The 27,109-nt window shown below is 42.9% G+C and overlaps 3 protein-coding genes and 3 long non-coding RNA genes across 7 annotated transcripts; 4 read left to right on the forward strand and 2 right to left on the reverse strand.

The window, feature by feature from the left end:
- LOC120294820 lies at positions 1–26,701 on the forward strand. The gene is made up of 7 exons (XM_039315496.1): positions 1–458; positions 23,561–23,661; positions 23,738–23,797; positions 24,466–24,747; positions 25,053–25,281; positions 26,117–26,217; positions 26,295–26,701. The coding sequence occupies exons 1-7, from the start codon at positions 355–357 to the stop codon at positions 26,369–26,371; spliced, it is 954 nt and encodes a 317-aa protein (XP_039171430.1). The 5' UTR covers positions 1–354; the 3' UTR covers positions 26,372–26,701.
- LOC108960331 (multiple organellar RNA editing factor 8, chloroplastic/mitochondrial) lies at positions 2,129–4,461 on the forward strand. The gene is made up of 4 exons (XM_039315500.1): positions 2,129–2,273; positions 2,586–2,814; positions 3,842–3,942; positions 4,020–4,461. The coding sequence occupies exons 1-4, from the start codon at positions 2,150–2,152 to the stop codon at positions 4,094–4,096; spliced, it is 531 nt and encodes a 176-aa protein (XP_039171434.1). The 5' UTR covers positions 2,129–2,149; the 3' UTR covers positions 4,097–4,461.
- LOC120294822 lies at positions 6,375–7,455 on the forward strand. Its single transcript, XR_005552153.1, has 3 exons — positions 6,375–6,452; positions 6,991–7,318; positions 7,395–7,455. It is a non-coding gene; the product is annotated as an uncharacterized LOC120294822 (long non-coding RNA).
- LOC120294823 lies at positions 8,919–10,289 on the forward strand. The gene is made up of 3 exons (XR_005552154.1): positions 8,919–8,933; positions 9,782–9,882; positions 9,959–10,289. It is a non-coding gene; the product is annotated as an uncharacterized LOC120294823 (long non-coding RNA).
- On the reverse strand, positions 11,867–15,138 carry LOC104448521 (hypothetical protein). The gene is made up of 4 exons (XM_010062366.3): positions 13,607–15,138; positions 13,401–13,511; positions 12,511–12,611; positions 11,867–12,291 (listed from the first exon to the last, which is right to left on the reverse strand). Exons 1-4 carry the CDS (start codon positions 15,114–15,116, stop codon positions 12,088–12,090), a joined length of 1,926 nt encoding a protein of 641 aa, XP_010060668.2. The 5' UTR covers positions 15,117–15,138; the 3' UTR covers positions 11,867–12,087.
- On the reverse strand, positions 15,141–16,698 carry LOC120294821. 2 transcript variants are annotated; one of them, XR_005552151.1, is made up of 3 exons: positions 16,570–16,698; positions 15,426–15,605; positions 15,141–15,160 (listed from the first exon to the last, which is right to left on the reverse strand). It is a non-coding gene; the product is annotated as an uncharacterized LOC120294821 (long non-coding RNA). The 2 variants fall into 2 exon arrangements; XR_005552152.1 differs by having other exon boundaries at positions 16,657–16,695.
- Positions 26,702–27,109: the final 408 nt, after the last annotated feature.

A 27,109-nucleotide genomic window follows, 5' to 3' on the forward strand; every position in this document is an offset into this window, starting at 1 on the left:
TCCAAATTTCACCTTTTTTTTTTGTCTCGAAAACAGCGAAGACTCGTCAGTCTCCAGCATGGCGACGAAGCTCTTTACTCGCTCCCGCCTCCTCTCCATGCCTCAGCGAGGCCTCGCCTCCCTCCTCTCTCGCCCCGCTACTTCTCCTCCGCTCCCGCCTCCGCGCCTCGCTACCCTCCCTTCCTCCCCTCCCTCCTCCGCTATCGCCTCCGCCCTCTCTCCGCGGCCTCCGCGGAGTTCCATGGCCGCCTCGCCGCGGCTTCTTCCGCCCGTGCCTTCGCGACTAGGGCGACCTCTTCGTCGCTCGACGATCAGGGGCCCAACCGTTTTAACCAACACTTTCACTGTGCCATAATGCTGAAAAGGTCGGACGATAAGGCTGGCGAGATCCTACCGGACGATAAAGCTGGCGAGATCCTGGATACTTGTGTTAAGTTCCTTGCGGGGGCTGTTGGAGGGTCAGTGATTCGAGTTTGTGGTGTTTATCTGTTTGCCAGGGATTTGTTTCGTGTGACCATTTGTTTGTTCGTCCTCATTAAATGAACTGAGTAGGTTGAGACCGGCGGGTTTATCGACTTCGGACATTTTCTCTGCTTGTACTCTGTTTCGCCATCGTTTATCGGTCATTTTTTCCAGCTTCTTCATGATATGTTAGGATTTCCTACGGCTTTCTTTGCTTCCATCTTTCGCAAATCAGGTAACAAATTTCCATGAATAACATTTTTCTTGTTCTGGCCAAGAACAGTGACTAATATTTTGGTCTCTTAGCTCTGGTTTAGAGTATTAGGCCGATTTTAGTATTTGTTTTGCAGTGATTGTTATGCTGTCTCTATCAGGTGTTTAAGCTCAATGGTGATTCTTTATTGCTGCTTTATGTGGCAGAATTGATGCTGTGCTCTGATTTAGTATTGATTTTGACATGGAGGGATGATTGGGGCATATTTCCCTTTTATGTGAAGTGAACACTTCTTGAAATTGGTCTTCATTACAATATCATAGCTAGTGTTATAGCGACCGAGAGGTTGCTTATGAATGGTATTTGGTCCCTATTATTTTGTCTAACCACAATTTGTTGCTTGCTATTGCAGTGAAGAAGTTGCCAGAAGGAAGATCAACTCAGTTATAGTAGGGCTCCACCACTTTATATTTAGAGCTCCTCTATCCAAATACCATAATTCCAACCTCCTAAGTAAAGCTTCTTGATTGGTTTTCTTTTGCTTCTCTTTCTGGAAAGTGGTGCTAATGAGTTCTGTTTTGTTGCACAGGGCTGGGATATATACCACAATCTACTCATATGTACCTGGGCAAGTATAATGAATATGTGGGTATGTAAGCTTTGATCTTCTAATTCTGACATGAACTTTGCGTCCTGTAGATTCCATCCTCTCATTTATGAAGACCGCCGTGCTTTGTTGACCTCATCATGAGGCAGTTGTGCTGCTTCGGTTCTTGTTCTTGGTTGACTATACTTGCTTGGCTAATTATTTGGGTTGATATCGCACCTGATCTGTTATGTTAATTAGTATTTAAGTATCATGATTAAGACATGCATTTTTAATTATTAACTCGTTAGTAGATAATGGAAACGTGTTTAGAAAGAGAAAAGTTACTTCCAAGTGCAAATCTACCCAAATTAGGCTTGGGGATGGAAAAAAATGTCATATTTTTCCCTTGTGGTTACTATATGAAAGAGTCATGAGTTTATGTCGCAACACGAGGCCTAATTAGTTTTGGGACAGGTAATCTTTCCATGTCAGTCCTTTGGTTAATATAGGCATTATTATTATCGTCTGCCCTTGCACTGCAGCAGCTCAATCAAGACAAAGCTTTTCTCCATTTTACTTTTGTGGACTTACATAATGTTCGTTGGAAATAAAATTACTAGTCTCAAATCGATCGAGCGAATTCAGTTTATCTCATTGTGAAATTCTTTCCTTTCTCTTTCATGCAATCTCTTGTCCATGTCATAATGCATTTTTTCCACATTTGTCAGGCGAAACTGCTATTCTCGTAGCAGCTGGAATTTACGAGTGGAATGGGCATGATGATCAACCCCGTAATTTGAACAGATCGAGGAACTTTGAAAGGGGGAAAATATGCAGAACAGAAATTTCCTAGCCAGGGACATGCCACCTATACATAACCAAGGATGCAGAACCCTCCACCTCTAGGAATCATGCTTCCACCAAATATGGGCAGTGGAATCCCCCAAGGATTACCTTTGCCAGAATGCCTCTGCCCAGCCACCCTGGATGCCCCTAAGCAACTCATGGGTAACTACATCCCTTTCTCGAACTTTCCTTTAAATAGAAAAAAATAATAATTGATTTCCTAACAATTGGGAGGACATTTTAGGCGATTGGGTCGGTTTACGTATCTTAACAGAAACATAGGGTCCGTTTGTTTGAAGAAAAACTACTTCCGGAGAATTATTTTTTGACTCCTTAGTGTTTGGATGATGGAAAAGTGATTGATCTTTGAAAAAAATGTGTTTCATGAACTCAAAAGCAACAAACTTGGATTGGAGGAAAACGATTTCACCTTCTAGTAAAAAGGAAATCACTTTCTGACTTTGCTTGCCACAGTTGGGCATGCGCTTATTACAATTCCATCTATATCGTTCGAGAAGCTGTTCCCTGACCGGCCAGACCCGTCGCAACCTGGCAAGGAAGAGGACTTATTTCTCGACATAGTGAATCCTGACGATGGCGACTTCATGCATTGGCTGGTTGTAATGGAGGGGCCGGAGGGCGATCCTACTAGAGATGAGATCATCGATACTTATATTAAGACGGTTGCACAGGTTGTTAAAAGGTCAGTGGTTCGAGACTGTGGTCTTATCGTTTGCCAGGGTTGTGTTCTGTGTGGCAACATGTTTGTTCATCATTATTATGGCTGTTGATGAAATGAATGAGTAGGTTGAGACGGGTGCTGGGTTTTTCAACTTCATATTACTCAGACCATGCTCTCTGCTTGTACTCTATTTCGCCTTTGTTTATCGGTCATTTTTCGGCTTCTAAATGGTTGTTGATGAAATGAACTGAGTAGGTTGAGACGGGTGCTGGGCTTTTCAACTTCATATTACTCAGAGCATGTTTTCTGCTTGTACTCTGTTTCGCCTTTGTTTATCAGTCATTTTTCAGCTTCTAAATGGTCGTTCATGAAATGAACTGAGTACATTGAGATGGGTGCTGGGTTTTTCAACTTCATATTACTCAGAGCATGTTCTCTGCTTGTACTCTGTTTTGCCTTTGTTTATCGGTCATTTTTCAGCTTCTCCGTGATATGTTGGAATTACCTGTGGCTGGAGGGTGAGATGACTGAATTCTTCGTGCCATGCTTTGCTTGTCTTTCACGAACGAGGTCTAAAAATACAATGACACACAGCTTTTCGTGAATAACTATTTTCTTGTTCTGGCCGAGAACAATGACTCATAATTTGGTCACTTAGCTCTGGTTTAAGTAAACTTCCAATTAGATTTTATTATGTTTTGCAGTGATTATTATGCTGTCTCTTTCAGGTGCTTAAGCTTAAAGGTGATTCCTTATTGCTACTTTATGTGGCAGCATTGATGCTGTGTTTTGATTTAGAAATGATTTTGACATGGAGGGATGATTGGGTCTGTTTCTTTTTTTCTTTCATTGCCAGATGTGGCACATGTCCCTTTCATGTGAAGTAAACCTTCTTGAAATTGGTCTTCATTACAATATCATACCTAGTATTATGGTGACTATGAGGATGCTTAAGAATGGTATTTGGCGGGTACAGAAGCAACAGTTTCTCGATTTACTACTGTCCCTATTATTTTGTCTAACCACAATTTGTTGCTTGCTATTACAGTGAAGAAAAAGCCAGGAGTAGGATCTACACTGTTGATACAGGGCCCTACTACTTTGCATTTGGAGTCAACGTATCTCCAAAACGTGCTTTCAAACTTGCTGGTAAAGCTTCTTGATCGGTTCTCTTTCTGCTTCTCTTTTTGGAAAGTGGCGCTGATGAGTTCTGTTTGGTCGCACAGGTCTGCCTAGAGTTCGATGGGTTGTTGCTGATGCGTACCTGCCTCTGAGGGAAGGTTATGGGGCATGGAAGCTTTGATCTTCTAATTCTGCCATGAACTTTGCATCCTGGAGATTACATTCTCTCATTTATGAAAACCGCTGCGCTTTGTTGACCAAAGCATGAGGCAAATGTGCTGCTTCGATCTTTGTTCTCGGCCGACTATACGTGCTTGGCTTTTATTCGGGCAAGTTTTGCACGTGATCTATTATGTTAATTGGTATTTAAATATAGTGATTAAGAAAAAAATTTAGCAGATAAGTTTGCTTAATGGAAACGTGTTTAGAAAGATAAAAGTTTGTTCCAACTGCATATCTACCCAAGTTTGGCTTGGGGATGGACAAAAGTGTCATATTTTGCCATTGTGGTTATTATATGAGTTTATGTAGCGGCACGAGGCCTAAGTAGTCTTGTGATAGGTAATCCTTCCATGTTGGTCCTTCGGTTAATATGGGCATTCTTATCATCTGCTTGCACTGCAGCAACTCAATCAAGACCTAGCTTTATTGTATTTTACTTTTGTGGACTTATTGTTTGTTACAAGCATTATATCACAGTCTCAAATCAATCAAGCAAATTTGGTATATCGTATTGTGAAATTCTTGCCGTCTCTTTCATGCGGATTTGTTTTTAATGGCGGGAAGCAATTCCTTATGATCCTCCAGCTAACACGTGGAGTGGACCTTGTAATTTCGAGAGATTGAGGAACTTTAAAAAGGAGGGTGGGAATCCTTGTGGAAAAGACATTTCCGAGTCAAGAACATGCCACCTATTCATAACCAAGGGATGTAGAACCCTCCACCTCAAGGTATCATGCCCCTGCCAAATATGGGCGGTGGAATGCTTCCATCAAGCAACTTTGCTGGAATGCCTCTACACAACCAAATGTGATTTGATCAGTAATATGTGTTCATTGAAATTTAATTTGTTTGATCTTTTAATTTCATCTTTCAAGTATTGACGAGTTTGTAGAACTTAATTTTCTTTTTATCAAACTAGTTTTGTTGTTTTCATAAAAACGAGAGATGTTAATTTTTGTTCTTTTTTATTTTGGTTCGAAGGTGATTTAGGTTTTGAGTAGTCCAAGTCTTTATTCAAGGTAAGTGAAATCTGTAGGCACTAAATTAGATTGAATAAATTACTAGTCTCGGAGTCTCGAGATTTCAATAACTTAAACTTGCTTTCCAACATTAGTGTTGACCAAACAACAATCGATGATTTATATTGCATAAGATACATCCTAGTGGGTACTACAAATACAAAATTTTTGAAAATTAGCAAGCTTATTGTCCTAATTTTAAGGAGCCATCTCAATGACACTTTCCAACAACCGCATTCATCTGACTCTTGGCACAACACAACATTGCAACTACCTCAACAATGCACAAGTCCATTCCGTGATTCCACGAGAGACTCTTTCGCGGGCCCGCCTTTTAGAAAACTTGCAACCCTCTCTCGCTCCTTCGTTTCTCTCTCTTCTTTTCCGTTGCTTTGTCTTCTTTTTTTTTTTTTTCTTTTTCACTTTTCTTTCCCTCTAGTCTATGATTAGCGACCGGCCATAGGTGAGGGCTGGTGAGAGCTCGCTCCTTGTGCCCAAGGTGAGGCTCGCTCTTGTCAGATCTGACGAGGTCGCGTGAGTAGGAGGGAGAAAGAGCAGAGCGCAAACAGAAGAGAGGAGAGAGAGAGAGAGAGCGAAATTGAAATTAAGAGAGAGAAGCCTTTTGGCTTGCGGTGTACTCTGTTTCGCCATCGTTTATTGGTCATTTTTTTCAGCTTCTTCATGATATGTTGGGATTTCCTATGGCGTTCTTTGCTTCCGCCTTTCACAAATCAGGTAATGAGTGAAGCTTCTGGGCACTCCGGAACCACACCCTTCCCTCCTCCACCCAAGTCAACAACCACGCGTCAACCCTAAAGAAAACTTGGATTAGAAGTTTTTGATCCAGAATATTATAAATATCCAGAATAATCTAAATATATCCAACAAGCAAATCTTCTCTTATCCAATTCTACAAAAAAAAAAAAAAAAAAAAAAAAAAAGAGGCTAGGTGCATTGGCTTCGCAAAAAATAAATGATTCAGAAAAAATTTCAAGAAATAGTTGACTATATTAATATAGTTAAATTAGTTAACGAAAAATATTTTCATCATCAATAAAATTTTATATACACTATTTTTATGAGCAATAAAAAAATGTCTATCTATTTATTTTTCTAAACGATATTACTAACTATTTTGAAAGGGTATTTTTAAAATCACTTTTTTTTTCCTAAATGAACGCATCGTCAATACCCTGAAAAACATTCAACTTTTTAACTCACGTACAAATTTTACCTTTTGTCTCGAAAACAGCGAAAACTTGTCAGTCGTCGACTCCGCCATGGCGACGTTGGAAGGTCGGTGACTCGAGTTTGTGGTCTTGTCCGTTTGCCAGGGTTGCGTTTTTGCGTGACAACTTGTTTGTTCGTCGTTGTGATGGTTGTCCATGAAATGATGAAATGAACTGAGTAGGTTTAGACCGCTGCCGGGTTTATCAGCTTCATATTATTTAGAACTTTTTCTCTGCTTGTAATCTGTTTCGCCATCGCTCATCGGTCCTTTTTTCAGCTTCTTTCATGATGTGTTAGAATTTCCTATGGCGTTCTTTGCCTCCGTCTTTCGCAAATCAGGTAGCAAATTTCCATGAATAACTTTTTTCTTGTTCTGGCCAAGAACAATAACTAATTTTTGGTCTATTAGCTCTGGTTTGGAGTGTTAGGCCGATCTTAGCATTTGTTTTGCGGTGATTATTATGTTGTCTCTATCAGGTGTTTGAGCTCAAAGATGATTCTTTATCGCTACTTTATGTGGAGAATCGATGCTGTGTTTTGATTTAGAATTGATTTTGGCATGAAGGGATGATTGGGGTTGTTTCTTTTTTTCTTTCATTGCCAGATGAGGCAAATTTCCCTTTTATGTGAAGTGAACGCCTCGCCTCTTGAAATTGGTCATCATTACAGTATCAGGGCCAGTAGCTACGAGGATGCTTGTGAATGGTATTTGGTGCATACAGAAGCAAAAGTCTCTCTCGCTTTTGTGCAAATGGTTCCTGATAGTCATTGATCACCTTGATTTATTGGTGTCCCAATTATTTTGTCACAATTTGTTACTTGCTATTACAGTGAAGAAGAGGCCAGAATGAAGATCTATTTAGGTTTAGTAGGGCGCTAGTTCATTATATTTAGAGTTCTTTTATCTAATGAGCTTACTTCCGAACTCCGTGGTAAAGCTTCTTGACTGGTTTTCTTTTGCTTCTCTTTCTGTAAAGTGGTGCTAATGAGTTCTGTTTTGTTCCACAGATCTGGCTGCAGTTCAATTGGTTACTACTCATTTTTACCTGGGTCCCAAAAATAATGGAGGTATGGAAGCTTTGCTTTTCTAATTCTGCCATGAACTTTGCATCTTGTAGATTACATCCTCTCATTTATGAAAACCGTTGAGCTTTGTTGACCTCATCATGAGGCAATTGTGCTCCTTCGGTTTATGTTCTTGGCCGACTGTATTTGCTTGGCTAATTATCTAGTTAGATATTGCACCCGATCTGTTATGTTAATTAGTATTTTAGTATAGTGATTAGACATGAATTGTTAATTATTAACTGTTTAGCAGATTAGCTTGCTTAATGGAAACATGTTTAGAAAGAGAAAGTTCATTCCAATTGCAAATCTACCCAAATTTGCCTTTGGGATGGATGAAAATGTCATAGTTTGCCTTCGTGGTTACTATATGAACGAGTCATGAGTTCATGTAACAGCATGAGGCCTAATTAGTCTGGGGACAGGTAACCTTCTAGGTCAGTCCTTTGGTTAATATAGGCATTATTATCATCTGCCATTGCACTATAGGAGCTCAATCAAGACCTAGCTTTATTCTGTTTTACTTTTGTGGACTTATTGTTCATTAGAAGCGTTATATCACAATCTCAAATCGATCAAGTGAATTTGGTATTTTCCATTGTGAAATTCTTGCCTTTCTCTTTCATGCGATCTCTTGTCCATGTCATAATGTATTTTTTCCACATTTCTCAGCAAAACTTTTCTTGATGGGCAAGCAGTACCTTGTGACCCTGAGTTCCATGAAGAATGGGTGGGGAATAATGCTGAAGCTAACGAGAGGAATGGGCATGATGATCAACCCCGTAATTTCGACAGATCAATGAACTTTGAAAGGAGGAGGGAAAATAGAATAGAGATTTCCAAGCTAGGGACATGCCACCTATGCATAACCAAGGGATGCAGAGCCCTCCACCTCAAGGAAACATGCCCCACCAAGTATGGCCGGTGGAATCCCCCACCGAGCAACTTTGGCGGAATGCCTCTGCACAACCACGGAGGATGCCCCCAAGCAACTCATGCGTAAGCACATCCCTTTATGGAATTTCCTTTAAAATAGGAAAAAAAAATTGATTTCCTAACAATTGGGAGAACATTTTAGGTGATTTGATCGGTTAACATATATTAACTGAAACATAGGGTCTGTTTATTTGAAGAAAAACTGCTTCCGAAAAATTATTTTCCTACTCTTCAGTATTTGGATGACTGGAAAAAAAAAATGATTGATCTTCAAAAAACTTTTTTCATGAACTCAAAACAACAAATTCGTATTTGAGGAAAATGATTTCCCCTTCTAGTAATAAGGAAATCACGGTCTGACTTTGCTCTCCACAGTAGGGCATACGCTTATTACAAGTCCATCTTCATCGCTCAGCGATCCGAAACCCAAGTGATAAAACCGCAACAAGGAGGAGGCGACATTTGTTTACATAATATATCAAGATGAAGGCGAATTCTGGCACTGGCTAGTCGTAATGGAGGAACCGGAGGGCAAGTTGTTGGAAGGTGAATGGTTCAAGCTTGTGGTCTTATCTGATAGACAGGGTTGTGTTCTTCTGTGTGGCAATTTTTTTGGCTCGTCATTATTATGGTTGTCGATGAAATGAACTGAGTAGGTTGAGACGAGTGCTGGGTTTTTCAACTTCATATTATTTAGAGCATGTTCTCTGCTTGTACTCTGTCTCGCCTTTGTTGATCGGTCATTTTTCAGCTTCTTAATGATATGTCAGAATTACCCGTGGCTGGAGGGTGAAATGAATGAATTCTTTATGCCGTTCTTTGCTTCTGTCTTTCACAAACGAGGTCTAAAAATACGATGACACAAAGCTTTCCGTGAATAACTATTTTCTTGCTCTGGCCAAGAACAATGACTAATTTTTTGGTCTCTTAGCTCTGGTTTAAGTAAATTTCCAATTAGATTTTAGTATTTGTTTTGTACTGATTATTATGCTGTCTCTATCAGTTGTTTGAGCTCAAAGGTGATTCTTTATTGCCGTGTTTTGATTTAGTTTTTTGGCAGGATAGATGCTGTGTTTTGATTTAGAATTGATTTTGACATGGAGGGATGACTGGGTCCGTCTCTTTTTTTCTTTCATTGCCGGATGTGGCATATTTCCCTTTCATGTGAAGTGAACCCTTCTTTAAATTGATCCTCATTACAATATCATAGCTAGTATTATGTAAATGCTTATGAATGGTATTTGGCAGGTACAGAAGCAAAAGTTTCTCTCGCGTGTTAATTTTTTTGGGAATGGTTCTTGAAGTGATAGTCCTTGCCTGTGGTCATTGATCATCTTGATTTATTACTGTCCCTATTATTTTGTCTAACCACAATTTCTTACTTGCTATTATAGTGAAGAAGTAGCCAGAGTGAAGACCTACACTGTTGATACAGGGCCCTACTACTTTGCATTTGGAGCCGTTGTATTTGAAAAGGTTTCTCATTATCTAATTGGTAAAGCTTCTTGATTGGTTCTCTTTTGCTTCTCTTTTTGGAAAGTGGTGCTAATGAGTTCTGTTTTGTTGCACAGATCTACCTAATGTTCGATGGGTTCTTCCTGATACATACCTGCTTCTGAGGAATGATTATACGGGTATGGAAGCTTTGATCTTCTAATTCTTCCATGAACTTTGCATCCTGTAGATTACATCCTCTCATCTATGAAAACCGCGGTGCCTTGTTGACCTCGTCATGAGGCAATTGTGCTGCTTCGGTTTTTGTTCTTGGCCGACTGTACTTGCTCGGCTATTATTTGGGTAGTTGTTGCACCATCTCTGTTATGTTAATTAGCATCAAAGGACAGTGATTGAGACACGAATTGTTAATTATTAACTGTTTAGTGGACAAGTTTGCTCAATGCAAATGTGTTTAGAAAGAGAAAAGTTCGTTCCAACTGCAAATCTACCCAAATTTGGCTTGGGGATGGACAAAAATGTCATACTTTGCCTCCATAGTTGCCATATGAACAAGTCATGAGTTTTTGTTGCAGCATGAGGCCTAATGAGTCTTGCCACAAGTAATCCTTCCATGTCAGTCCTTTGCTTGATATAATTATTATTATCAACTGCCCTTGCACTATAGCAGCTCAATCAAGACCTAGCTTTATTCTGTTTTGCTTTTGTGGGCTTATTGTTCATTAGAAGCATTATATCACAGTCTCAAATCAGTCGAGCGAATTTGGTATATCCCATTGTGAAATTCTTGCCTTTCTCATTCATATGATCTCTTGTTCTATGTCATAATGTATTTTTTACATATTTGTCAGGCCAAGTTTTTCTTTATTGATGGGGACACAATTGCTTATGACCCAGGATAGTGGGTGAAGATCCTGAAAAGAGGAGGGAAATGATGCAGAGTAGAGATTTTGGGACATTCTCTGGGCATTGTTGTTTCTTGAAGACTGAGAGTTGTTAATGTTCTTGTTTATTTTCCTTTGAAGGTGATTTAGTTTTGAGTTGTCCAAGTCTTTGTTCAAGATGAGTGAAAACTCTATTACTAGGTTAGATTGGTCTACTTGATTGATGTTTGTTAGTTAAATTTGATCTTCAATGCAAGTGGGTTCCAAGATTGACAAATAGAGTTATGGTGATTTCTTGCCTATATTTAAATCTTTAATACATGCCTAAGAGCTATTCGAAAGTATACCCAAATGATTTTGTTGCACCTTAAATGGGAAAGAATGAGAAAATGGTAAAACTAGATCAAAAATAGGCTTTTTAGTAGATTTCGACATCTCAAGGAGCAATTTTGTAAATTTCTAGAAATTAGAGGGCTCTTTTAACTGTGTCAGTTTATGGTTTTAAGTGTTAGTTAATGGGTTATTAAGTTAGACTAATTAAAGAAAATCAAATCGCTTTCAAAATAAGTAGTTTTGAAGCTTTAGGGGTTGACCCCAAAAAAATAAAAATAAAAAAGCTTTAGGGGCATATGTAATTTCACCAAGCTAAGGGACTAATTTGTAATAACTGGAAATTTTAGAGGCTGTTCACACCATGTGCAGCCTTATTATTAATTTATGATACGTGATTAAGTTATTAATAGAGATGATTGCTTAATTTAGACATTGCTTAATTTAGACAATGTATCTAATTATGCAAAATTGGACCTAATTGTGTAATTAATTCGGAAGTTGGTCATTTCTGTAAATTTATAAAATTTGTGGCATGCCCATAGTATAAATAAAATACTCGTATGTCTTAGCTAACAAATGAATGGAATTTGGTGTTTAATTAATATGGCTTGATTAAGTGAAAATTGAAAGTTGGGGCGTAAGGAAAATTGTAAATTGAGAAACTTTATTGGGGCAATTGTGTAACTTTAGAGAATAATAGAATATTTGAATCGAGAAGTTCATTTTTCTCATGCTTAGTCTGTGATTGGTTGATTTGCACAAGATTTTGCGGTACTTTAGGAGTAAAAACGTTAAAGGTAACCCATAGGAAAAACAAAAGATACCTCTGCTTAGAGTACATCATTCCTGTGAGAACCTGTCTTCTTTCAGACTACATTTTATTTTTCATCTCCACATCTCGACAAAACCTCCTGGCAATCATTCTTATTAATGTCACATTGGATCATCCTCAACTAATTCATCCTTATGGTCAAAAAAGCCGGGTTTACCTTTCTAATGCAGTTTACCTAAGGAAGTATAGGTATGACCTATAATAGTTCCCAATCAGAGTCAATTTGATGTTCTTGCGAACTCTGAGGGTCCGAAAAGGCGGAGATTGCAGGTTGTGGAGTAGTATGTTCTATGCGCCGGTTACACTCGCTCTCAATTTGACTGTCTTCATACCATATTCCAAGCTGTTCATATTCCTTTACCGTCCTGTGTCTTGGAGCAAAGGTATCCATGATCTTCTTCTGAATGGAACAGGAAAAGGAGCATCATTTAGCTGGGATGAGAGACAAGTTTATGATAATTTATCGAAATGAATCAACGTGAGATTGATGTCTAGAATGAAAACTTGTTGAAAGATAAGGGTGAACAATAGCAGGGAATACTCAAATTTACGATGGAAGCTTATCCAAATGCTCAAACAAAATGCATGTACATGTGTGAGGTGGAGTGAGAAAGAGTACCTTGAATGATCTGGTTCGTTGGATCCTAAGAGACAGAGCATATAGTTCACGAGAATCTAAAGCAACACAACTCTCCCCAAGCTTCGCTTCCTCATCCTTATCTATGATATCAATGTTGAGGATAGTTACATATGCATAAATTCACAAAACAATCAATGCAAAATCAGGAAGACAATCAAAAGATAGCACAGCCAAACAGAGATACAGGGATAAAGTCAGCAAAGGGATATCATACGGTCTAAGCTTTCATTTTTGCAATTGAGGTACTTTGACAGGAGTCCCAACGATGTTTCTACGAATTGCTGACATGACCCCTTGGCAACCACATGACAATGACAATGCGCCCTACTCGGCCTTAACTTAAGAAATTTTAAAGAACTGGAGAAGACAAGTACAAACTTAGGAAGAAAAAAAAAACAGAGACAGAGAGAGAGAGAGGCAGGGGACGGCCACATGCAGTTGAGGGTTGTCAGCCCTTTGCAAGCAACGGCAGTGTCAGAAGGTCCTATGATCCTCTACCGTGGCTTGCATAGGGTTGCACAGCCCTTCTGCCATGAATTGCAAGGATCATGCTGTTGAGTTAGGCTGACATGAAGCTCAACTGGACGTAATGTCAGCACCATGTGAACCACCACATTAACATTTTGCTGGAAATTTGCCGAATTCTAGTGAGGGTGCATCAATTGCAATTTAGTGCATTGCATGATTGAAATCAAACCTTTAAGATTGAAAATAATACCTAAGATTGGGACCACTAATAAAGTTTACCTGTATGTCAAATAATGACATCAGCATACACTTTAATCACTTTCAAAAACAACATATGCAGGCAAAGATGCACATTATGGTTCAGGAAAGGTCCATTCTTGAGTCTAAAGACGGATCCTTACCTGAAGAGAACGAGAGATCATGAAATTCAGCAGACTCGTTGCACTGAATGTGCTCTTTTTGGTAGGCTTCAGTCAAAGAAGTAGTGTCACTAAACCCAGAGGCATTTTCCACTGTAGAAGGATATGGGGCTTGTGAAAACTTAAAATCATCTATAAATGGAAAGGGTGTAAAGATTTTGCAACCAAAGAAATCTGAAAATACTAACCGCTTCCACCTGAGAGGGCAAATGGGGTAAAGCTGGAACTGCGAGGTACACACCTCACAATACCAACTTCATCATCACAAGAGCTCCCTCTTTGAAAGGAAACTTCAGGCAAGATCTCTGACTCATAAGATTCAACTTCCACTGGATTGCTTAAGCTTTCAAGATCCATTGTCTTCGCCTCTTCCTCATGAGATACAACTGGTGAAGACATATCCGATGAAGTGATCGTATTTGAAGCACCAATGCTGCACACAGTTTCAACTGTGAATTTGTCAGAAGGGACAAGGTCCTCCTCAGCATGAACTGAATCTGCAGGTGAAAGCTTGTTCGGGGCTAAACTCGCAGTGTTTGCATTGTTGTCGCTAGGGCGATGAATGGACAGAAAATCAGCTTCACATAAATCCTTTTCAACGGAAGAGATTAAGTACACCTCAGGTGTAGATGACTTCCCATGCCTGGCATTTTCCTTCCAAAACTTGGCAGCCTTTTCCTCAGTCAAGGCACCATCTGTACGCACTAAAGATGATATGCACTGTCCACCCTCAAGTAAATGCACAGAAACTGGAGCCCTTGGGGAGTCGGTTATATAAATTTGTTGATTCTTCACAGCACTGAAAGCAGTTGGTTCTTCCAGTAGTACCATATCCAAGGACTCTGGCACCTTAACTGAATTCTTAGAAGAGGGATTACGAGTTCGAGGCTCAATTTTTTCCCGGCTAGAGTCATTACATAAATGTCCTGGTAGGTTCTTCACACTATCAAAAGCAAGGGTTGTGTCCAGAAATTTTAATTCTGAAGAAGACTCAGGTACCTCAAACAAATCTGGAGAAGATGGATCAGACGTTTGAGATCCAGTTGGCTCCTGACTAGGGTCGCTGAATGCATGTCCCAGTTGGTTCTTCACACTATCAAGCGCAGTTAGGTTGTCCAGTTGTCCCAAATCTGAGGAAGACTCCAGCCCCTCAATCAAATTCTGAGAGTAGGGATTTGCAGCTTGAGGTTCACTTTGTTCAGGTTCCTGAATAGGATCATCCAGTATATGTCCTCGGTTCTTTATACTATCCAAAGAAGTGGGTTCATCTGATGGCCCCACATCTGAGGAAGACGCCGGCACCTCAATCGAATTCTGTGAAGAGCAATTAGAAGTTTGAGGTTCAATTGGTTCCTGAAAAGGTTCCAAATGGCAGGTCACCTGGAATTGTTCTGTGATCATCTGGACATGTTCATTGTTACTTTCTACTACTGGGATACTTCTCTGAGGATCCAACTGGGGGTCAAATATAAAAGGATCAGATTCACTCAATTCATGACCCGCATAATTCTCTATGGGGTAGGCCACCTGCAATTGGCTTGGGATACTCATCCCAGGCTCATTTTCAACACTTTTCATTAAATTAGCACTGCCACTGGCGGAAGCATCTCCTTCTAAATCCAATTCAGGGTCGACTCTCCTGACATCTCTTTCTGGACATTGCACATCACGGAAGAAATTAGAGCAAAGCCTCTTCATTTTCTCACCATAAGCTTCTACTTGTTTTCAATATGATCAAAATCCTGTATGAAAGGTGTTCAGCATCAAGAAGCAAACTACATATTAGTGTCTAGAGGAAATATAACACAAATGTATCTAAACCACTCGTATAATACACGCATGCCTCATGAGGTTCTATCCCTGAACAGCAAATTGGTAGTACATACCATGCAAAATTCTTCCTAGTTATATTGACGAAGACGTTAAAATTATCTTACCAGAAAAAGAAGGGAAAAGCTGAAAATAAAGATAGAAAAAGAGAACAGAGTATCGCAAAAATGAATTTACCTGCTTCATAGTCCCATCCCCGTCCTGGCATAGGGTTTGATAGAAGTGGCCAAACCAGCTCTGACGTTTAGCAGACGAATCCATTACGATGTTGATTTATTTTTTCCAAGAATCAATACCTAGAATAGCCTCCTTGTCTTGAAGAACAAGAGGTACTATTCGTACTCAAGAATGAGGAGCCTAAAAAGACACATACAAAAATAAATAAATGCCCGATATCAATGTTAACATTTCATATGCTGATGAGGAAGTTTATAAAACCAGTCACTACCACTAGCTAAATGCTGAATGCCTAACAGTCATTGTAGCACATTGAATCACTCACAATAACCATACCATCAATAAATCTTCTTTTACCCAATTCTACAAAAGAAAAGGAAGAGGTCTCAAAAACAGCGAGTCTTGTGCCTTCCATACCTTATAAGAGAGGTAATCACATCAATAGACAGATAATGGCACGGGGTGACTGAAGGGCCTAATTTTCTATAGATCTTCTATCCTGTTCTAGGAGTTGTACACCTCTCCAACCAGGAGGAGAACATGTCAAACAGACAATTACAGCACGCGAAGTGGAAAAATCAAGTTGCCCTACCCCTATCAATACATTTGAAAATGGAAGAGCAAAAGTTAAGGTGATCATAATGAAGTTCACCAGAAATAGCAACCGCTTTTTAAAATTATCGCTGTAAAAGAGCCGGCAAGATGAAAGAAGGTTATTACAGTAGGGAGACAAACAGCTACAAGAAATCGGACCTAAACTGCGACTGCTGCTCAAACTTAGATATTAAGTGGTAAGTGCAGAAACCAGATTAAAAGTTACGAAAAACAGAAAGCTGGCCCCAAAAACATCGTGGTACGATGGGAATAGGTCATGAAATTACAGTGGAGATTAAAGCATCGCAGAGTGGAAACACGAGAGGAGTGCACACCAGGAGAAGGTAATGACTAGGCTAATTCAAATAGGCCAATCCTTTCATAACTTCAAAGAGAAACAGACCCATCTTAGACTCTGCTTATTAGAAGAACGTGTACTCTACATGTGTTCCGGCACAGCGGCACCCTAATCGGCTCTAATCATCAAAACTACAATACGAAGTACGTCTATACAGAAATTCCACACAAGCCAAAGATTCACAATTCTAACCACGACTTCTTTTGACCAGCTACGTCAAGTTCGGACTTCCAGAAAGCAGCCAGAAACAAATCGCAAGCAACACGATCGCGTAATCACCATGCGCTGCACGATCAGCATCGGACCGAGGGCCGGAACAGAAGCAGCGAACACCGCAAAACCCTCTCTAACAACCCCAACCCCCCGCCCCGCCAGGCCGCCCCCGCCCCCAAAAAAAAAAAAAAAAAAAAACGTAGCATCGTACTAGAAAAACCAACAAAAAAATCCCTCGGCAGCACGGGGAACTCCCGGGGCCCTAGCGGTGAGTAATTATTTTTCGAAAATTTTCTTTTCCAAATTACTCTTCTTTTCGCGAAACGAAGGTGTCACGGCCCGAAAGTTAGCATGTCCAAGAGGTTTCCATGGCACGGGCGTGACACGTGATGACCCTCGACCTATGTTCCTGAGATGTACAGTATTCTCCTAGGGGCGAGTGATACCGTATTTGTACGCATACGATATAAATGCGAGTAGCTAGTAATTGGCAATGAATGCCAGTAGTTGGTAGATAGGGAGGAGCATTCTCCACCGTTAGATCTAAGGGAGATCTACGGATAGAGTTTGCCTTATACTTGTATATAAAGGGGTGGCCTCCCTCATTGTAATTCATTCACAACATATATGAAAATCCAGAGCTTCTCTCTCATCAAGTGTTTCTCTCTCTAGAAGTTCGTTGTGAGTCGAGTGTGGAAAGGCTGCTTAGGGATAAAACCTTAAGGCTGCACGGGTGAATCTAGAGTTGGTATCAGAGCTGATTTGCGATCCAAGCGCAAGTGCAATGGCTGATCCACGATCTGATGAAGGGTTGGTCCTGGGTGATGACGGCGCTGATCGTGGGCGGAACGCCGAGAAGGGCGGTGGCCGAGGGAAGAAGACCGCGGTGGTTCAAAAGAGCCTATGGGAGATCTTGCACAACGGATGGCGAAGCTAGAGTTGTTCGTCTCCGATGTCCAAGGATCGGTCGATGACCTGACCCAGACCGTGGACGGAGTTGACGCCGGAAGGAAAGAGCTGGTTGCGGAAGTGCAAGAGCTCAAGACCGGCATGGGAGAACTCCGCCATGAGTTGCTGGGGACCCTACAGGAGGAACTCACACAACGGTACGAACCCTTGGAGGCTGCGATGGCGGCCATGCGCGCGGAGATTGCGGAGCTTACGGGTAAGCTCGCTGAAGCACAAGCTGCACGCGTGAACGGTGTCATCACGGTGCAAGATCCACGGGTGGACACACCAAAGCCAAAGGAATTCCGGGGCTCGCGAGTGGCCAAGGATGTGGACAACTTTCTGTGGTACATGGAGCGATACTTCCAGGCCATGGGAATCAACGACGACCAAACTCGGGTAAACACTGCATCGATGTATTTAGCTGATAGTGCATTGTTGTGGTGGCGTCGTCGGTCGGATGATAGGTGTGGGAATCCTATCACGACCTGGAATGGTTTTGTCGAAGAGTTCTGACGGAACTACTTCCCCGCTTACGCGGAAGAGGAAGCTCGTGACGAGCTGAAGCGTCTCGAGCAGAAGAGCGGTGTGTGCGACTACATCAAGCGGTTCTCGGAGTTGCTGCTCCAAATCCCCTCGATGAATGAAGTCGAAGCGTTTCACCAGTTCATGGGTGGTCTCAAACCATGGACGAAGCAAGAGCTAAAGCGGTACAACGTGGGAGACCTCACTACGGCCATGACCGTAGCCGAGTCGCTCGTGGAGTACAAGGCGTCACCTTCCACATCCCGTCCGGACACCCGTCCAAGGGATAAGGGCACTGGTGGGGGAGATCGGGGTAGATTCAACAATCGCCCGACTGGAGCTAGACCGTCGAATGGTCCTCATCCTCACTGGGCTAATGCGGGACAAAACGGAGGTGGGCAAAGGAAGGTACGCTCGTATAGCTGTTTCTTTTGCAACGGTCCGCACATGGCGTGGGATTGCCCGAACAAAGCCAAGCTGGTTGCTCTTTGCAAAGAGGACGAGCCTCGGGAGGAAGCGCAGTTGGGATCGTTGCGCCTCCTTAGCACGATCAAGGCCAAGAAGGCCAAAGAACCTAAGGGTTTGATGTTCGCGGACGTGAAGATCAGAGTGACCACGGTGAGTGCGCTGGTGGACACGGGAGCATCCGACATCTTCATCTCGAAGGAGGCCGCGAAGAAACTTAACCTACGGGTTGAGAAGGGAGCCAATTGGCTCAAGACCGTGAACTCGAAGGAAGTCCTTGCGATCGGGGTTGCAAGGGACATGGAGCTACGACTCGGGTCATGGACGGGCAAAGAAACTCTAGAGGTAATTCCACTTGACGACTACGATATTGTCATTGGAATTAAGTTCCTAGATAGAATCCATGCTGTTGTAGTTCCCTTTGCAGAATGTATATGCGTGTTGGACAAGAGTAGCCAATGCGTGATTCCGATCCATCGTGAGTCGGAGCGTGATCGGAAGATGATCTCGGCCATACGACTCACCAAAGGAGCAAGGAAGGGAGAGGTGACCTTCCTGGCAGCCTTGAAGATTGAGGACGACGAGAGTGAAGGGAAGGAAGTCCCGACGGAAGCAACCCAAGTCCTCGACTCGTTCAAGGACGTCATGCCTTCGGAGCTGCCGAAGAAGCTGCCACCCAAGAGGGAGGTGGATCACCAGATCGAGCTTGTGCCTGATGCTCAACCGCCTGCCATGGCGCCTTACCGTATGGCGCCACCCGAGTTGGAAGAGTTGAGGAGGCAACTTAAGGAGCTGCTCGATGCGGGCTACATACGGCCATCAAAAGCCCCGTTCGGTGCACCGGTCCTGTTCCAAAAGAAGCACGATGGGTCACTCCGGATGTGCATCGACTACCGAGCGCTGAACAAGCTGACCGTGAAGAACAAGTACCCGATCCCGCTCATTGCGGATCTCTTTGATCAACTTGGGGGAGCTCAGTGGTTCACCAAGCTGGACCTTCGATCGGGATACTACCAAGTTCGGATCGCTGAAGGGGACGAGCCGAAAACAGCCTGCGTAACGCGGTATGGATCCTACGATGGTGATGCCGTTCGGCTTGACCAACGCTCCGGCCACTTTCTGCACAATGATGAACAAGGTACTCCACCCTTTCCTAGATAGGTTTGTAGTGGTTTATCTGGACGACATTGTGATTTATAGCCAAACGTTGGGAGAGCATGTCGAACATTTAAGGCAAGTCTTCCAAGTCTTGCGCGAGAACGAGCTGTTTGTCAAGCGCGAGAAGTGTGCCTTTGCACAAAAAGAAGTTACGTTCTTGGGGCACATTGTCGGGGGTGGACGTGTGCGGATGGACAAGGCGAAGATCCAATCGATCGTCAAATGGGAGCCGCCGATGAAGGTACCTGCGTTGAGGTCGTTCTTGGGCCTCACCAATTACTACCGACAGTTCATGCAGAGCTACTCGAGCATCACCGTGCCACTCATGGACCTACTGAAGAAGGAGAAGGCGTGGGAGTGGACGGATCGATGCCAAAGAGCCTTCGACCGATTGAAGACTGCCATGACTGAGGAGCTGGTGTTGGCGTTGCCCGACCACACCAAACCATATGAGGTGGAGACCGACACATCGGATTATGCCATAGGAGGTGTCCTTATGCAAGATGGCCATCCGGTGGCGTTCGAGTCTCGAAAGCTAAACGATACCGAGCGACGGTATACCGTTCAAGAAAAGGAGATGACCACGGTGGTCCATTGCCTCCGGGCGTGGAGACATTATCTCCTGGGATCGAAGTTCGTCGTGAAGACGGACAATGTGGCCACGAGTTACTTCCAGACCCAAAAGAAGTTGAGTCCAAAGCAAGCTCGATGGCAGGATTTCCTGGCGGAGTTCGACTACACGCTGGAGTACAAGCCGGGGAAGGCCAACTCCGTGGCAGACGCGTTGAGTCGAAGGACGGAGCTGATGAGCCACACGGTGAGTCGACCGAGCTGCCCTTGGGTCGACCGCATCAAAGAAGGGCTGGAGCATGATCCAAGAGCCCAAGCTCTCATCGGGTACGCCAAGGAAGGTAAGACCCGAAAGTTTTGGTGTGAGGACGAGCTCCTCTACACCAAGGGAAGGTGGTTGTATGTGCCTTCCTATGGGAAGCTAAGGAAGGAGATCTTGCGCGAGTGCCATGACTCGAAGTGGGCGGGTCATCCTGGGATCCACCGCACGTTGGCCCTCGTCGAAGATCGGTACTGTTGGCCACAAATGCGCGACAACGTGGAGGTGTATGTGAAGACTTGTCTGGTTTGCCAACAAGACAAGCTGGAGCAACGGTCGTCGTCGGGCTTGCTAGAACCACTTCCCGTCCCAACTCGTCCATGGGAAAGCATTTCCATGGACTTCATTGTCAACCTACTGAAGTCAGAAGGGTGCCACACTCTAATGGTGGTGGTAGACCGGTTTTCAAAATATGCAACCTTTGTGCCTGCAACAAAGTATTGCCCGGCCGAAGAGGCGGCCAAGTTGTTCATGAAGCACGTAGTGAAGTACTGGGGAGTGCCAAGAACGATCGTGAGCGATCGGGATCCCCTCTTCACGGGACGTTTCTGGTCCGAATTGTTCAAGCTGCTGGGGTCGGAGCTGAACATGTCAACAAGTCTGCATCCCCAAACCGACGGTCAGACGGAGCGGGTCAATGCCCTCTTGGAGATCTACCTCCGGCACTACGTGAGCACGACGCAAGTGAATTGGGCGAAGTTGATCGACGTAGCCCAGTTCTCCTACAACTTGCAGCGGAGCGAGTCGACCGGCCAGGGTCCATTCGAGGTTGCAACTGGGCAGCAACCGAACACCCCGAGCACTATTGCTTCGGGTTACCGGGGGAGTAGCCCGCCCGCGTACAAGTTCACCAAGAACATGCAAGAAGAGGCGGACTTGGCCCGAGCGTGTCTACACAAAGCCTCCAAACGCATGAAGAAATGGGCGGACAAGAAGCGACGGCACGTGGAGTTCCAAGTCGGAGATCAAGTGCTGGCCAAGCTGCACGTGGTTCTTCGATACAAGGACGTGCACAAAGGGTTGATCCGTCGCTACGAGGGGCCATTTCGAGTGCTACAACGGGTTAGAAATGTCGCATACAAACTGGAGCTACCACCAAAGCTCAAGGTGCATCCGGTGTTCCACGTAAGTATGCTTAAACCTTTTCAAATTGATGAGGAAGACCCGGATCGAGGGAAGTCACAACGAGCGCCGCTCGGGGCAAAGACCTCGTATGATCGAGAAGTCGAGAGCATCTTAGCGGATCGAGTCATATGGAAGAGGTATTATGCGGCCAAGCGCGAATATTTGATCCGATGGAAAGGTCTTCCGGAGAGCGAAGCCACTTGGGAGCCCGAGGAGAGTCTTTGGCAGTTCAAGAAAGAGATAGAAGATTTCCATGCCGAAGACGCGACGAGGGCGTCGCCTGATTAGGTGGGGGAGAATGTCACGGCCCGAAAGTTAGCATGTCCAAGAGGTTTCCATGGCACGGGCGTGACACGTGATGACCCTCGACCTATGTTCCTGAGATGTACAATATTCTCCTAGGGGCGGGTGATACCGTATTTGTACGCATACGATATAAATGCGAGTAGCTGGTAATTGGCAATGAATGCCGGTAGTTGGTAGATGGGGAGGAGTATTCTCCACCGTTAGATCTAAGGGAGATCTACGTATAGGGTTTGCCTTATACTTGTATATAAAGGGATGTCCTCCCTCATTGTAATTCATTCACAACATATATGAAAATCCAGAGCTTCTCTCTCATCAAGTGTTTCTCTCTCTAGAAGTTCGTTGTGAGTCGAGTGTGGAAAGGCTGCTTAGGGATAAAACCTTAAGGCCGCACGGGTGAATCTAGAGTTGATCGAGAGTTGATCGATCGGCCCGTGACAAAGGCATCATTGATGTGATACCCTAAAAAACCTTCCTCTTTTTCACTCTCGTCCAAATTTAACCTTTTTTGTCTCGAAAACAGCGAAGACTCGTCAATCTCCAGCGTGGCGACGAAGCTCTTCACTCGCTCCCGCCTCCTCTCCAAGCCTCAGCAAGGCCTCGCCTCCCTCCTCTCTCGCTCCCGCTACTTCTCCTCCGCTCCCGCCTCCGCGCCACGCTACCCTCCCTTCCTCCCCTCCCTCCTCCGCGATCGCCTCCGCCCTCTCTCCACGGCCTCCGCGGAGTTCCATGGCCGCCTCGCCGCGGCTTCTTCCGCCCGTGCCTTCGCGACTAGGGCGACCTCTTCGTGGCTCAACGATCAGGGGCCCAACCGTTTTAACCTGCACTTTCACTGTGCCATAATGATGGAAAGGTCGGACGATAAGGCTGGCGAGATCCTACCGGACGATAAAGCTGGCGAGATCCTGGATACTTGTGTTAAGTGGCTTGCGGGGGCTGTTGGAGGGTCAGTGGTTCGAGTTTGTGGTGTTTATCTGTTTGCCAGGGATTTGTTTCGTGTGACCATTTGTTTGTTCGTCCTCATTAAATGAACTGAGTAGGTTGAGACCGGCGGGTTTATCGACTTCGAACATTTTCTCTGCTTGTACTCTGTTTCGCCATCGTTTATCGGTCATTTTTTTTCAGCTTCTTCATGATATGTTAGGATTTCCTATGGCGTTCAGGTAACGAATTTCCATGAATAACATTTTTCTTGTTCTGGCCAAGAACAGTGACTAATATTTTGGTCTCTTAGCTCTGGTTTAGAGTATTAGGCCGATTTTAGTATTTGTTTTGGAGTGATTGTTATGCTTTCTCTATCAGGTGTTTGAGCTGAATGGTGATTCTTTATTGCTGCTTTATGTGGCAGAATTGATGCTGTGCTCTGATTTAGAATTGATTTTGACATTGAGGGATGATTGGGGCATATTTCCCTTTTATGTGAAGTGAACACTTCTTGAAATTGGTCTTGATTACAATATCATAGCTAGTGTTATAGCGACCGAGAGGTTGCTTATGAATGGTATTTGGTCCCTATTATTTTGTCTAACCACAACTTGTTGCTTGCTATTGCAGTGAAGAAGTTGCCAGAAGGAAGATCCACTCAGTTATAGTAGGGCTCCACCACTTTATATTTAGAGCTCCTCTATCCAAAGACCAGAATCTCAACCTCCTAGGTAAAGCTTCTTGATTGGTTTTCTTTTGCTTCTCTTTCTGGAAAGTGGTGCTAATGAGTTCTGTTTTGTTGCACAGAGCTGGGAGATATACCATCTTATACTCATAAGTACCTGGGCAAGTATAATGAATATGTGGGTATGTAAGCTTTGATCTTCTAATTCTGACATGAACTTTGCGTCCTGTAGATTCCATCCTCTCATTTATGAAGACCGCCGTGCTTTGTTGACCTCATCATGAGGCAGTTGTGCTGCTTCGGTTTTTGTCCTTGGTCGACTATACTTGCTTGGCTAATTATTTGGGTTGATATTGCACCTGATCTGTTATGTTAATTAGCATTTAAGTATAGTGATTAAGACATGCATTTTTAATTATTAACTCGTTAGTAGATAATGGAAACGTGTTTAGAAAAAAAAAAGTTACTTCCAAGTGCAAATCTACCAAAATTAGGCTTGGGGATGGAAAAAAATGTCATAATTTTCCCTTGTGGTTACTATATGAAAGAGTCATGAGTTTATGTCGCAACACGAGGCCTAATTAGTTTTTGGACAGGTAATCTTTCCATGTCAGTCCTTTGGTTAATATAGGCATTATTATTATTGTCTGCCCTTGCACTGCAACAGCTCAATCAAGACAAAGCTTTTCTCCGTTTTACTTTTGTTGACTTACATAATGTTCATTGGAAATAAAATTACTAGTCTCAAATCGATCGAGCGAATGCGGTATATCTCATTGTGAAATTCTTGCCTTTCCCTTTCATGCAATCTCTTGTCCATGTCATAATGCATTTTTTCCACATTTGTTAGGCGAAACTGCTATTTTCGGGCCAGCTGGAGTTTACGAGTGGAATGGGCATGATAATCAACCCCGTAATTTGAACAAATCGAGGAACTTTGAAAGGAGGGAAAATATGCAGAACAGAAATTTCCGAGCCAGGGGCATGCCACCTATACATAACCAAGGGATGCAGAACCCTCCACCTCTAGGAATCATGCTTCCACCAAATATGGGCAGTGGAATCCCCCAAGGATTACCTTTGCCGGAATGCCTCTGCCCAGCCACCCTGGATGCCCCTAAGAAATTCATGCGTAACTACATCCCTTTCTCGAATTTCCTCTAAATAGAAAAAAAAATGATTTCCTAACAATTGGGAGAACATTTTAGGCGATTGGGTCAGTTTTAAGTATTTTAACTGAAACATAAGGTCCGTTTGTTTGACGAAAAACTACTTCCAGAGAATTATTTTCTGACTCCTTAGTGTTTGGATGATGGAAAAGTGATTAATCTTCGAAAAAAACGTGTTTCATGAACTCAGAGCAACAGACTTGGATCGGAGGAAAACGATTTCCCCTTCTAGTAAAAGGAAATCACTTTCTGACTTTGCTTGCCACAGTTGGGCATGCGCTTATTACAATTCCATCTATATCGTTCAAGAAGCTGTTCGCTGACCGGCCAGGCCCGTCGGAACCTGAAAAGGAGAAGGACTTATTTATCGACATAGTGTATCCTGACAATGGCGACTTCATGCATTGGCTGGTCGTAATGGAGGGGCCGGAGGGCGATCCTACTAGAGATGAGATCATCGATACTTATATTAAGACGGTTGCGCAGGTTGTTAAAAGGTCAGTGGTTCGAGACTGTGGTCTTATCTGTTTGCCAGGGTTGTGTTCTGTGTGGCAATGTGTTTGTTCATCATTATTATGGTTGTTGATGAAATGAATGAGTAGGTTGAGACGGGTGCTGGGTTTTCAACTTCATATTACTCAGAGCATGTTCTCTGCTCGTACTCTGTTTCGCCTTTGTTTATCGGTCATTTTTCAGCTTCTCCGTAATATGTTGGAATTACCTATGGCTGGAGGGTGAGATGACTGAATTCTTCGTGCCATGCTTTGCTTGTCTTTCACAAACGACGTCTAAAAATACGATGACACAAAGCTTTTCCTGAATAACTATTTTCTTGTTCTGGCCGAGAACAATGACTCATAATTTGGTCTCTTAGCTCTGGTTTAAGTAAACTTCCAATTAGATTTTAGTATTTTTTGCAGTGATTATTATGCTGTCTCTTTCCGGTGCTTAAGCTTAAAGGTGATTCCTTATTGCTACTTTAGTGGCAGCATTGATGCTGTGTTTTGATTTAGAATTGATTTTGATATAGAGGGATGATTGGGTCTGTTTCTTTTTTTCTTTCATTGCCAGATGTGGCACATTTCCCTTTCATGTGATGTGAACCCTTCTTGAAATTGGTCCTCATTACAATATCATAGCTAGTATTATGGTGACTATGAGGATGCTTAAGAATGGTATTTGGCGGGTACAGAAGCAACAGTTTCTCTCGTGTGTTAATTCTTTTGCGAATGGTTCTTGAAGTGATGGTCCTTGCCTGAAGTCATTGATCATCTCGATTTATTGCTGTCCCTATTATTTTGTCTAACCACAATTTGTTGCTTGCTATTACAGTGAAGAAAAAGCCAGGAGTAAGATCTACACTGTTGATACAGGGCCCTACTACTTTGCATTTGGAATCAAATTACATCCAAATCTTGCTTACAAACTTGCTGGTAAAGCTTCTTGATCGGTTCTCTTTTTGCTTCTCTTTTTGGAAAGTGACACTAATGAGTTCTGTTTGGTCGCATAGATCTGCCTAGAGTTCGATGGGTTGTTGCTGATGCGTACCTACCTCTGAGGAAAGGTTATGGGGCATGGAAGCTTTGATCTTCTAATTCTGCCATGAACTTTGCATCCTGGAGATTACATTCTCTCATTTATGAAAACCGCTGTGCTTTGTTGACCTCAGCATGAGGCAATTGTACTGCTTCGATCTTTGTTCTCGGCCGACTATACGTGCTTGGCTTTTATTCGGGCAAGTTTTGCACGTGATCTATTATGTTAATTGGTATTTAAATATAGTGATTAAGACAATTGTTTAGCAGATAAGTTTGCTTAATGGAAACGTGTTTAGAAAGACAAAAGTCTGTTCCAACTGCAAATCTACCCAAATTGGCTTGGGGATGGACAAAAGTGTCATATTTTGCCATTGTGGTTATTATATGAGTATGTAGCAGCACGAGATCTAATTAGTCTTCTTAGGTAATCCTTCCATGTCGGTCCTTCGGTTAATATGGGCATTCTTATCATCTGTTTGCACTGCAGCAACTCAATCAAGGCCATTGTATTTTACTTTTGTGGACTTATTGTTCGTTACAAGCACTATATCAATCTCAAATCAATCAAGCGAATTCAGTATATTGTATTGTGAAATTCTAGCCGTCTCTTTCATGCAGATTTGTTTTTAATGGTGGGAAGCAATTCCTTATGATCCTCTAGCTAACGCATGGAGCAAACCTTGTCATTTCGAGACATTGAGGAACTTTAAAAAGGAGGGTGGGAATCCCTGTGGAATAGACATTTCCGAGCCAAGAACATGCCACCTATTCATAACCAAGGGATTTA

This window comes from Eucalyptus grandis, chromosome 6 (genome assembly GCF_016545825.1).
Source record: "Eucalyptus grandis isolate ANBG69807.140 chromosome 6, ASM1654582v1, whole genome shotgun sequence".
NCBI lineage: Eukaryota > Viridiplantae > Streptophyta > Magnoliopsida > Myrtales > Myrtaceae > Eucalyptus > Eucalyptus grandis.

Bases quoted from the DNA above. Each gene is read 5' to 3' on its own strand.
- LOC120294820 (XM_039315496.1), top strand. From the start codon at position 355: ATGCTGAAAAGGTCGGACGATAAGGCTGGCGAGATCCTACCGGACGAT. The intron at 459-23,560 runs GTCAGTGATTCG...TTGCTATTGCAG, and splicing joins CTTGCGGGGGCTGTTGGAGG to TGAAGAAGTTGCCAGAAGGA. The intron at 23,662-23,737 runs GTAAAGCTTCTT...TTTGTTGCACAG, and splicing joins CCAGAATCTCAACCTCCTAG to AGCTGGGAGATATACCATCT.
- LOC108960331 (XM_039315500.1), top strand. From the start codon at position 2,150: ATGCAGAACCCTCCACCTCTAGGAATCATGCTTCCACCAAATATGGGC. The intron at 2,274-2,585 runs GTAACTACATCC...TGCTTGCCACAG, and splicing joins TGCCCCTAAGCAACTCATGG to TTGGGCATGCGCTTATTACA. The intron at 2,815-3,841 runs GTCAGTGGTTCG...TTGCTATTACAG, and splicing joins GTTGCACAGGTTGTTAAAAG to TGAAGAAAAAGCCAGGAGTA.
- LOC104448521 (XM_010062366.3), bottom strand. From the start codon at position 15,116: ATGAAGAGGCTTTGCTCTAATTTCTTCCGTGATGTGCAATGTCCAGAA. The intron at 12,612-13,400 runs GTAAGGATCCGT...TTGATATCATAG, and splicing joins TGATCTCTCGTTCTCTTCAG to ATAAGGATGAGGAAGCGAAG. The intron at 12,292-12,510 runs GTACTCTTTCTC...TGTTCCATTCAG, and splicing joins AACGAACCAGATCATTCAAG to AAGAAGATCATGGATACCTT.